The sequence below is a fragment of the Morchella sextelata genome, assembly GCF_020137385.1.
Source record: "Morchella sextelata strain SCLS chromosome Unknown scls_8, whole genome shotgun sequence".
Lineage (NCBI taxonomy): Eukaryota > Fungi > Ascomycota > Pezizomycetes > Pezizales > Morchellaceae > Morchella > Morchella sextelata.
The window spans coordinates 1,540,892-1,553,103 of record NW_025408623.1 but is presented as its reverse complement, the minus strand read 5'-3'; the positions used below and the strand labels follow the sequence as shown (position 1 = coordinate 1,553,103).

At 50.1% G+C, this 12,212-nt stretch overlaps 3 protein-coding genes across 3 annotated transcripts; 1 reads left to right on the top strand and 2 right to left on the bottom strand.

Moving 5' to 3' along the window:
- Positions 1-2,285: 2,285 nt before the first annotated feature.
- Positions 2,286-4,601, bottom strand: H6S33_012610 (uncharacterized protein; the record flags this gene model as incomplete). The annotated part of the gene is made up of 5 exons (XM_044843979.1): positions 2,286-2,647; positions 2,708-3,426; positions 3,497-4,013; positions 4,075-4,192; positions 4,266-4,601. 5 exons carry the CDS (start codon positions 4,599-4,601, stop codon positions 2,286-2,288), a joined length of 2,052 nt encoding a protein of 683 aa, XP_044695259.1.
- Positions 4,602-6,027: 1,426 nt separating this feature from the next.
- On the top strand, positions 6,028-7,529 carry H6S33_012609 (uncharacterized protein; the record flags this gene model as incomplete). Its single annotated transcript, XM_044843978.1, has 2 exons — positions 6,028-7,375; positions 7,429-7,529. 2 exons carry the CDS (start codon positions 6,028-6,030, stop codon positions 7,527-7,529), a joined length of 1,449 nt encoding a protein of 482 aa, XP_044695258.1.
- Positions 7,530-9,564: 2,035 nt separating this feature from the next.
- On the bottom strand, positions 9,565-11,253 carry H6S33_012608 (uncharacterized protein; the record flags this gene model as incomplete). Its single annotated transcript, XM_044843977.1, has 1 exon — positions 9,565-11,253. The coding sequence occupies one exon, from the start codon at positions 11,251-11,253 to the stop codon at positions 9,565-9,567; it is 1,689 nt and encodes a 562-aa protein (XP_044695257.1).
- Positions 11,254-12,212: the final 959 nt, after the last annotated feature.

The window sequence follows — 12,212 nt, the reverse complement described above, 5'->3', positions numbered from 1 at the left end:
CAGTCCCCAAGGTTATGTCACATGACGGAAAGCTTCAACGCTTTGCCAGGGTTGCTGGGTGGGCCATTGTCTCGATTTACAAGACTCACTTTGAAGGATACAACACGAGAGGGTACTTACGTACTTTCCCAAGTCTCGTCTCATCCCGTCTCGTACCCATCACTACTTTTTATTTTACGGGTTGGGAACTATTCTAGCAGTGCTTAATTAAGGTCATGAAGTCTTGGGCTTATCCTCATCACTACATGTGTTTCTCTGAGGTACAATCGGAGTAATACGGGGCTATCCCCGAGTTGCTCTCATCGGCACCAGGTGAGGGGGCGAAGTTACTAAGTACCCTAGACTTCCTCCCCTAGCCTCGCTCTTCGTTCATATCCCCGCCGCAACCTCTCGGCTAGCACACAGGCGCCCCAATGTTGGAAGGGATGGAAACACCCGAACCGGAAAAGCTAGCGCTTGAGTCCCAACGCCGGCCACGATGAGTGAACTCGTAACTGGCGAGCAGTAGTTGAGTTGCAGGCTGATGATGGCAAGACAAGGATGCATCCGGGCCTAGATACGCGTTCCCGGTCCTAGCGTTGATGAAGATGGGGGAGAGGAGGGGGAAAGGGGTGACGCTGTGTATATGGAGTTAGTAGGTTTGGGGGGGGGGGAAGAGTTCGTAAACGAAGGAGCTGAAGTGTGGTGATTGGCGTTGACCACATGTAGTTTTGCTGCCGATGCACAGATTCTACCTCTCATCAGAAAGTAAATCGGCGTTGGTGTTACATGTAGTCTGGGCAGAGGGAGGGTACGTACGCTGGCTAAGTGCGCGAAGTCGTTTTCTTGGCGCGCGAGTGATGTTCTGTGATGCAAAATAAGGTTTGCTTTGGACAACGTCCTTGGCAGAAACCTTAACTAGACCACCGTTGACATCCCAACTCATCAACCTCGCTCCCCTCTACATCTAATTGCTATTCATGTTCATCACCAGACAGTGACACTTCCATCTTCCCTTCCCACGCAGAGCTTGATAGATTTGCCATATCCTACGCACGCATGGAAACCACGCCTAAAGTTACAGCTTCGGTACACCTGTGCCCAGGCACGCGAGGGCTCATCGCGAAACAAACATGGCATTCTTCCACAACTTACTAACAAATACTCTTCACAGCAGCAATTTCTTTTGAAGAGGGTACGCATCCTGGATCCGGAGGCCATCTAACAAACAAGTCTTATATCGGCCGGTCATACAGCATCACTAGCACACATCACAGACAGCCATTTTGGCACCGACCAGCTGGTAGAGCAGGCGGTGTGTGTTTGCTCTTCCTGTATGTATAACATCGCGGGCTTCGGTTTCCCTGGGTGCTTTACTGGGATAGCTTCTACCGGAGAGGAGGAAAACTTTGTCTTCACTTTACTTTGCAGGTGCCGCAGATGCGGTAAGGACATATCAATACGGGAGGACCAAACCATTGCGTGAAGTCTACCCATTGCGTTTTGCGCGTTGAGCCTTCTCAAGCATCCATTCTTATGATATTCCAGAGTATCAGTTAGCGGTCTCCTCCGGAGAGGAAAATTGAAGACAATACGCAGATCAAGAATAAATTTCACTTCTCGTATACTGGCCCAGCCGCTTCAAATGAGGTTATTCTGAGGTCAAGCTGGTATGCAAAAGAACAGATCTGGAAAATGTGCTGTGGCGCAAGCACTGTAGTTCAGCAAAGGGGGCAGGAAAAAGAACTGTTTTGGCCAGACATAGGCTTCCATTCTCACACTTTTTCCCTCATGGGAGTCACAACCGGGCCATATAGTTTCGTACACCAGATAGAACTACATGTAGCTATAGACTGGATTTAGCAACTACTATTTTCTTACGAAGACCAAAGGTTGCTTCGTAAATGGAGAGGCCAGATCATGCAGCTTGGCGATGCCTTCGATTCTTGGACTCTTCGAGAGTTGAATACTGACATTCTACTCATGTCCTGTGCCTCTACTTGTATATGAGAGTAGAGGTGTCCCGTACTAAGACGGTACTCGAAATCTTATATTCTCATGTCATACGAGCGCACTGGAAACAGGTCGACGCGGTGTTCATAAAGCATATTTTCTCCTTACCTCTTAGCAGTGTTTCCAGAGCTAGTATTATCTCCTACTAAGAATTCCATTTAGAATATCAGAAACTTGAAATACCTCGGGCTTCAGAGGGATAACGTCGCCAGACAAAAACACGCCCAATAACTAACTAAATTTATAGACAAAAAAACAGAAACAAGAGTATATACACGCAGCCCATCCATCATCTACTTTGCACAGCAACCCTTCTGCTCAAATGCTAACTGACTAGCACCATCCCCCGTGACAGCGCCCGCTCTCCCCGCCGCCACCTGACTCGGCACCGACACATAACTCGGCGGCACATCTAGCGCAGGATTCCTCAAAAAGAAGTGACGCGGCCTTAGCAGCAAGCTCATCGACTCAGCGGGCATGACCGGGAAGTCCTCTGGGGCGGGAAAGTGTGTGAGGCCGAACGTGTGCCAGATGACAATGTCCTCGTTATCAATACTAGCCGTGCCATCGCCAACCCACTCTGGTAGACCCATTGGGGGCTCTCCTGAGGTCTGTGGGACGTGGCGGCCGGCAGGGTGTATTTGGTTGTCGGCGTCTAGTAGTCAGTGTCAGATAGAGTTTTATACTAACAGGGAGTAAGGGTGGGTGGGCATACATTTAGTGACATGTATAGAATGTCTTGCGAACCCAGCCCGCTTCCATACTAATCCACCCTCCTTCACCAGCAATGGCGGAGTCTCCCTTGAGACGAGTTTATAGCTGGGGAATTTCCCCGAATACGGGTGCGTCTTGTTAGTATTACAGATATCCCACGTCCTCGACGAACTGGCGTCGTAGTCCGAAAACGACTCGCCCACAGTCGAGTACTTTGTCTTCTTCGCATAAAACGCATTTCCATACTTGTTCTCGGCGCTACCTACCTCGCCCTCGCCGCGGGTTGCATCAACCTGGAACACCGTGTTCTTCTGCCCATCAATCATGGGATCAATCCTGAGGCAGAACAAGTGCTGATGGTTATGCGCATTTACGCCGGGATGCACCTGGGTGCCCCAGCCTTTAGTATCCTCATCGGGCGCCATGGCGTAGGTGTTGAGGATGCCCGTGAGCTTGATCTCGAGCTGGATGGTACCGTCTTGGTGTAGGTTCCAGTAGATGCAGTACTCGTAGTTTGCGGCGGTGAAGATGTGCGAGATGACGAGCTTGCGGCCGCGAGTGACAATCACCGAATTGTCGCGGAAGTCGGTGTGCTTGAAGAGGATGCCCGAGTCTTCTTCGTGGATGCAGATGGCGTTGGGGATTGTGGTGGGGATGCCGGCGGCGGTGATGAAGGATGCGTCCATGTAGTGGATCACACCTTTGCAGTCGCATCCAAGGCTGGGAAATCATATATTTAGCCATACACATATATTGAAAGACAGAGCCGACCATGGAAAGAAGTTATTACCTGAGTGAGTTGGTCATATACCCGCCGCCATACTCTCCCAGATCAAATGCATGTTTCCTATGGTGCGGATACTCCGGGCTCCCATACGGGACTACCATCTCCGCCAATGACAGTCTCCAAAACAGCGGCCTAACGACTCCACCATCATTATATGTCACATTATTGAGCACAATCCCTTCCTTGTGACTGAAGCCCACATGGAGCTTAAACTTCTGCCACTCAATAACCCGCCCCTGTACCGTGAATGACACGCCCTCAGGCTGCGTGATATTGATCGGCTTCACATCGGTCCTGTAGGCGGCGGGGTCGAGGTTGTAGTTGCTGGCAATGGTGTTGACGGGCCGCCGCACGGCGGGGATATCGATATCGACCACCTCGCCCGTGGTGGTGTTGACGATTGGACAAAAGTCGAGCGGGAAGGCATATTGCATGTCGTCGAGATTGGGCCGGTAGTAGAGCAGGGCTTGCTGGAGGCGGATGTTATTGCCGAAGCGCTCATCGTAGCCAATTGTCCATGCTTCGAACCGGAGTTAGACATATGTAATATCGTAAGCTACGTGGGGAAGGTGCAAGCTTACGGTCACAGTAGACTTTGCGCATGTCCTTCTCTGGAATTCCCAGGATTGCGCATTGTTCAATCACCTTGGGATTCGCCCTAATAATCTTCTCAGTCCCTTGCAAGTCCTCCACCGTGAGCTACACATCCACCCACCACTAATCAGCCATCTTACTCCCCAATTCCTCAACTTAAATACAGAGTATTCCTCACCATCGGCTGCACTCCCGTCAGCTTCTCCCACGTCTTGATCACCCCATTCGTCAGATCCACAATCCCATCACACAAATACCCATCTCCCACCACCACGACCTCCGCCTCCCTCAGCGGCCTCGGCGCCACCTCGGGGGTTTCAAGCCACGCCAACATCTCTGCCTTCTTCGGCTCTGAGAGGCACACCGTGTTGTAGCGCAGCTTCGGGCCGTGGTCTTTCGACACGATGGACACCGCGTACTCGATCTCGAGCTCGGAGAGCGGGTCGAGAGGGTGGGGCTGCGGTGTGCCGGGCTTGAAGAGGTGGTCGTGGATCTGTTGAAGTCGTTCGAGCATTGTTGCGATTGTTTGTGTTAATTGATGGGAAAGGAAAGGAGAAGGATGGGGGAGGTGTTTGGGCAGGTATATATATCTGCGGGGAGCTGTGGTATAAATACTATGTATCGTATTGTGTACGGTAAGCTGACTGCATGTAATATCAATGATCGTTGGTAAACTTTATTGTCTGTGATTGGCGATAAGCCCCCATAGCGGGGGGCCCGGGTGCCGATAACGTATAGGTAGTTATCATATCGCAGCTCTTATCGCAGCGGCGGGATCCTGGTGAGCTACATACTCGTAGTTTTTTGACGTTTCCGGACGCGACCACTATTGCATGCCATACAAAAGATAGCCTTGGCGGGTTTTTTCTGTGTATGCAATAGCAGTTGCGTCCGGAAACGCTGTGAAATTGCGAGTACATGCAACTTAACCTACATACATGTGGAGAGTGGATGTTTTTTTACAAGTAGATGTTTGTAATAAAATAAATCCATACACAATTTGTACATACCGTCGGGATTCCAAGGAACGCTACATACTAGCTAGTCGGGAGTGGGATATTATACCATACTCAAGAGAGGCATTCGCACTCAAGTTTGCCCCGTTGTGGGATATTATACCATACTCAAGAGAGGCATTCGCACTCAAGTTTGCCCCGTTGTGGGTTGGTGCCAGCGGCAGCAGGGGTTGGCGATTGGGCTTCGAGCATGGTTGCCTTGTTCTAGAAGGTTGGGCGAGAGAAAGAGAGGGGGTCATGGACGGTCACTCGAAGGCCGGGTGATGGGCTGATGGTTTAATTTGGCGTTTCCCGAATGGGCTGATGTTGTGTTTCGTTTCAAGTTGCTTCTACTAGTGTTTCGACTGTGTTTACTATTCCTACTGTACCTACTCTGCCTACTACTACATGTATGATGTAGCCCAAAGTACCCTACTGTTTTCTAATAAACCTGCTCGCGTAAGCCCATCCCGGCCGATCGCCCCGCATCGCGTCAAGCGAGACTAACTACTAGTACACAAATGCCAACCTATAATCATTGACCTCTTTTATTTTGTGAGCATTAATAGCTCTCAAATAGTAACAATTATCCCCCATAGTCGGTATCCAAAACAACTGATCCTGAGACTGGGTGCTCAATTGGTGGAAAGAAACCCCGCGTTCTATCTACAACTGCATGTATGCATGAATACGGGCGGCTGGCTAATAGGTAGGTAGCTATCGACGGCTGGCTGCCTGAACCTGTAGGTCGTCAGCCTTGTTTTCTTGCTGTCCATGCATCCATCCATATAATAGCGGGGCAAGAAGGAGGAGGATGAGAGACTCCAGAGAGTTGAGTTTATCTCTTTCATCACCACCATCCCACCACCAACCCTTCTCCTATTCTAATACCAAATTAAATCTTTCCCTTAAAATAATAAAAATAAAAACAGAAACCTACCAACCATGTCGTCCCCTAACGGCACCCCACTAATCGACCTGCCCAAGCTCACAATCGCAAACTATAGCACCTGGGCACCCCTCATGAAGAACCTCCTCAAAATGAACCTAGTCTGGGGACTCGCCCAAGGGCGCGAAAGTGCCCCTTCCCTCAGCAGCGGTAGCAGCCGTCAAGAAATCGAGCACTTCCATGTGCGTCAGGACCTAGCCACCTCGCAGATCTTCCTCAACTGCGACAGCGAGGTGCAAGCCAAGATCGCCGATATCGACGACCCGGCGGAGCTGTGGCGGAGCCTCAAGGATATGAGCGAGAAGGCGATTATGGTGGACGAGTATTGGCTGCGTAAAAGGCTGTATTCCATTGAGCTGGGCGAGTGCGGGTCTGTGGCGGCGTATGTGGGCTTGATACAGGACACGATCAATCTGATTGATGCGTGCAATCCTGAAGAGCCCGTTGGGCCCGCACAGCACTGTTTTATACTATGTGATGGGCTATCCGGGGAGTGGTTGCCATTTATTGGGGAGCTACATCGCGCGGGGAAGACGAGTAGGAAGCCAGAGGAGCTGATTAAGTTGTTTTTGGGACATGAGGTGCAGCTGAACCGGGAGAAGGAGGAGATGGAGAAAGAGCAGAAACGAGCTGAGGCGGTTCCAGTGCCGCCAGAGTCGGAGAGGAAACGAGAGAGTCCACCGGTACCAGTGCCAGCACCGGTGCAAGTAGGAGGTAGTGGTGGTGGAGGTGGAGGAGGAGGAGGAGGAGGAGGAGGGCAGGAAGCGCCTGTGGCTGAGCCGGCACCAGAGGCCGCCCGAAATATCCTGATCCGCTCCCGCCACCGCTTCTTCAATATCCGTGACACAAAAGTCAACTTCTACTACACGCACCCCTTCAGTTCGATCCACTATCACGCCTGCTATTCCATCCCGGCGTTCGCCGTCGTAACAGACCACATCCACGTGCTATATCCAGAAATATGCCGCCAGATATACACCAACGACCGACGGGACAAGATCATCTCTGGGAACGAGCAGGTGGGCGATGTAGCAATATACATCAAGCCCTCCGCCGGCGATCATGAGGAGGAGGGCGCTGCCAATTATAGTGGTGGTGCTGCCAATTGTGGTAGTAGTATACGTAGTGGTGCTTCTGCTCATTGTGGTGGTGCTGCTGATCTTAGTTCTGAGGAGGGTTCTAGAGCACCAGCACCGGCAAGTGAGGCCATGGTTGAGAAGAAAAAGTTAATAGATTGGATCTTCGAGACGCCGGATTGGAGGCAGTTGTTGTTAGATAACTTCTGGGAGTTCCCCGGAGGGAATGGGGGGCCGACGTATACCTTGGAGGTCGAGTATGAAGATAGTGAGTATTTATTTCTTTCATTTGGGGAACGGCTTAAACTAACATCAAGGCAGATCACCGGGTTTCGATCTTCTTCGACCACGAAAGAGAGTTTGAGTCGTTAGGCGTCACTCTTGAGATGTTCTTCCCGCCAGAGGCAGATATGGAGCTTTGATAGATGTAACTACATGTAGCTAGTACTGCTCTGAGATTCTTTCCTTTTTTTTTTTTTTATATAGTAGTTATTTTCTTTGATTGGCCTTTGGCGTTCACTCCTTTTTTTTTCCCTTTCTTTTCTTTATACCCGGCTGGTTTTTGTGTAGCTGTTTTCCTAGTCTTACTTTGCTTTAGCTAGCATCTCATAATACTACACCTTCTTTTCGGTACTACCTATTGTCCGTAAGTGTATGTGGATGTTGGGCAATTGAATCTTTCAACGTACGTACCCAGGTTTCTGAAAGTCAATAACTGCCTTGGTATCGATAGTGAGAGACAGTCCCGGTCCGGAGTGGAAGCGACCCTTAACATAATACACTAGATGCTTGCTTGATTACAAGATCTGGAAGAGTCCCCCAACCGAGAAGATATACCAGCCACATATAGTCTAGCACTAAGGCTTACACAGCACTAAATGTCCTCTCCACAGTTACGACCGCATATTATAAAGCGATGTTGCCCCGACTCCCGCATACTGCTCCTAGGAGTGTCTTTCCGGGGAGGATATCGGCAATCCGCCGTACTTACACGCCCAGACACCCTGTCCAAATTCATGACATGACAGCGACCCAAATTCTCCTCCGCGAATAGCCATTAAGAGGGAAGACCACGACCATTTTTGTTTCATACATGTAGTTACTGTAGTCACAAGTCGTACCCTTACGACGTTATAGTCTTAATCACAGCCCATCACTCGCTCCATCGCTCGCTTGTCGCCCCCAATAATTTCTCTAGAAAGAAAGCAGATATTTGTAAAAACCATCATATTCCACTAACCTACAACCGTCTAAGTAGGTACATATACAACCCGCATCCGCGGTATCATAAAGAGCGTAAGAAAAGAAAGCGCAAAAAAAAGCCAGTCATCATCTCGCAACATTACTAAGGGTTGGGAAACAACAAAAAAACAGAGAACAATGTTCGTAGAGAGCGTAAGAAAGAACGACACAACAAAAAACAGTACAGTACAAAACCGTACGGTACTCGCCCGTTAATCAAAACGGTGATCAACGGCCCCCACATAACACACACTATCGGTGGCTGGTTAGAGTAAGTAATCAACTAACTAAATCCCAGCCAAACAACCAGACAAGACAACCAAACAAAGTAATCAACTATCCAGTCAACTGCGACCATCCAACCAGCCAACGATCAACCAGCCAAGCCAGCCAAACTAACCACCACCGCCAAGCACAATCCTCAACCTCACCATCAACCTCACCATCAACCTCACCATCAACCTCAACAACCCTCGAAAGAAAGAAGAAAAAAAATCAAAAAATCAAATCTATCATATTCCACTATAAATTTACAGATATGTCTGCAAAATAAAGACATGAAAAAACAATCACCTCATCATCAAATCCAGAACCAGATCGAAGTATATGTAAGAGAACATGAATGTAGGGGAAGGGGGTATATCGTATCATAAACACAGTTAAAAGAGCGTGGCGAAAGTAATTCCCGATGAAGTAGGATGATACAAGGGGGAAGGCGGAAAGAAGAAGAAGGAAGCATAACACATATAATGGTCCTCGTCATCAATCAACCCAACCAACCCACATGATAGCACAAATATAGTAAAATAAAAAAGCAAGGAAATCAAATAAAAAAACACCCAAATGACAGGAAGAAAAGAAAACAAGAAAAAGTTGCAGCCCCATATGATCGTGCAACAGCAAGAAAAAATCCCCCCGTTTTTGTTCAGTCCTTGGATGGTCAGTCCATCGCCCCATCTCTCCCCATTCACCTGCTAGCCAGGTTAGGCTTCCTATACAATCGAGCCCGAGCGCTCTCTCTCTTCCATAACCAGCACTCACGCCACCAATTTGTTATACTCCCGTAGCCAAGGGAAATTAACGGAAAAGAAGAAGCATAAAAAGTACACCACACAACACCATACCCATTTAATAGTAGCAAAACGAAAAAGAAAGAAAAAAGCAAGGCAATGGCCCCCGAGAAAGAAAGGAAGAGAAAAAAGTGCTGAAGTCCTATTATACGTTGATGCGTTCTCTTCCAGCAACAACTTCCAATACATCGTTCACCACGGCTTCTAGCTCTCCAACTCGCGCTCTCAGCATGCGGTTTTCGGCACGAACGTCGGTATCGTTGTTGCCAATCCAGCCGCCGGTGCCGCGGCGTGTGAGCGACGCGAATCCCCATTTAGTGGTTGTGACTGGGCTGGTGACGGGGGTCTGTGTGGGCGTGGCCGTCCCGTCCGATCCAGCGCTCCATGCCTGCGATAGTGGCGTCGGGTTTCTGATCGAGGCGCTCGATGGAGTGAGGGTGCGAGTGCAGTGCTCACACTTGGTGCTTGTTGAAATAGTGAGGCTCCGGTCGTCGACACCGCCATCCATGAAGCTGTCTATGGGACTAACGACCTGGCTGGCCCGAGAGAACATGCTCTCAGTGTCACTCTCGAATCCACTGTCACTGGCTGCGGAGGTCCTCTTATTTACCCTCAATGTCGTCCGTCTCTCAAGCTCCCCTTCCAGCTCTTCCCGCTTCGCCCTTTCCCTCTGTAGCTCTCTCTCCAGCTCTTTGATCCGCTTCTCTCCTTCTGCAAGCTTCACATCCTGCGCCTCTCGTAGTATGCTTTCCTCGGTAGCAAGACGTCCAAGCTGCATCTTGTACTCCGATAGCTTAATTCGTGACTCCTCCATGACCTCCTTCGTAACCTCCTGTTCATTGTGCATATCACCGAGGGCCTGGGTCCTGGACTTGTAGGCCTCATAGACACGCTCCAAAAGATCACCCGCGGTAATAGCAAGCTCCTCAAGACGCGCTTCAGGTGTACGTTTCTGAGCCTCCTCCGGAGTCTCCGCGGTTCCTTCCGGCTCCTGAACAAACGAGTTCAACAGATTACGGAACGGGATCCCCGCAAACTCATCGATCAACATAGTCGGCCCAATCTCTGGCGAATAATCACGCATCGAGCGCGAAGATCGCGTTGGCGACTCTGGCGGCGAGCTGCCCGCCGAGGCGTTTTTCTGGATGGCATGCCCAAACGAGCTGCCGATCGAATTGAAGAAACCCTTGTTTCCATTCTTGGAGTTCTGCACCGTCAGCGTGGAGCCTGATCTTTGCCTTGCCGCGGCAGTAGAGGCCTGTGTAACCGGCGCAGCTGCCGCGACGGGGTGGTCGAGCTCAGCAGCTCCCTTCGCCGCAAACAACGACGAGAACAACGCAACCGCGCCAACCTTCTTGTCTTGCACTTTGTCGCCTGTAAATCCCATTGCTGAGGAATCTGTCCGAGTGTGTTTTGTAGCTGAGGGAACCTTCTGGAGTGGTGCCGGCTGTGGGGTCGTAGATAGCTTTTTCGGAGAAGCCTCTTTATCGGTCGGAGGCGCTTCAGTACACGCCGAATCCTGGTCACCGTTGCCCTGTGCTGATGCCGAGGCCGTTATATTGTCCCCAGGTAAATTCTCCGTTTCAGTGTCGCTGGGGTGATCCTGTGACGGCGCCAACAAAGAGAGATTTGAGGGTGTGTCCGAGGTTGGGATATCAGGCGGGGTGGAATCTTTGGGGGGAGAATTGGAGAGCGTTTCCTGGTGCTCTTCTTCTTTTGATGATGGCGGAGTATCAGGCGAAGAGGGGAAGTTCGGAGTGTGTGGTGGGAGACTGACGTTATCAGACAGGGCAGGTGCGTGGGGCGCCATGATTGGAAGCTGTTGGTCGGCCATGATCTACCTATGAAGCTCCTGTATATGATCGAGTGCGAGTTGATAGTGGATGTATATGTATGTACTTGCTGGAAGACCTGCCTCCTGATGGTGCGTTGGCGATTGGATGCTTAGGTGGGTAACAAAACGTGGGTTTCGGGGGGGTTATTCGATGGCGATGTATCAGAGTGACTTGTCGGCTGTAGACAGATTAGCAATTGGTCAGAGTCAACCGATGACAATTCGGGGATAGGGGGGAAAGAAGGGCTTTTTACATAGAATTATGAGGAGACTCGAGTAAGAGGTTTAAAAAATTCCGTGAAACAGTAAACGTGCCCAGTTCCCCGGGATTGTTTGAACGGTTGGCTCAGACGATTGGCAACGAAGCAGTATGAGATGGGGGAAGAAACGAAGGGAAAGCGAAGAAGGATAGTACTAAGTTGAAGTGGGTAGCGAAATTAGAGGAGGAAATTGTGTGGGGGGGTAGGTGGGAGGGGGAGGAGATTGACGATGATGAGAAGGGATAATGGGGTAGAGTAGTTGGGAGGAGGATAGGTTAGGTTGAAGGGGGTGAAAGGGCACTCATACACGATTCCTTACACCCGTTCACGTCCTTTACTCACTCTCATACTCAACGTTTGTCAACTCTACTCAGGGGAGGTTGGACGTCTTGGGATTGGACATGGACCGGGGGGGTGGCTGACAATACAGACAAACTAAGGTTGAGGGGGGCAACCACCAGAACCAGTTGTGCCCACCTACCTACTAAGGCTGTCACCGATTGCCTGTTTGAGTATTTACACTCACGCATTATCATGCTCCTCTAACTCTTCTTGTACTTTTTCTGTTGCAGTGTGGCCCTTTCTGCCCGTTTCTCGCTGGGCCAAGCAACGTGTTTTAACAGACAGTTGTTTAGTTTCACTTGGTTTAGCCGCGCAGGTAACTCTTCAGGGCTAGCTCCAGGAACGAAGTTGAATGGA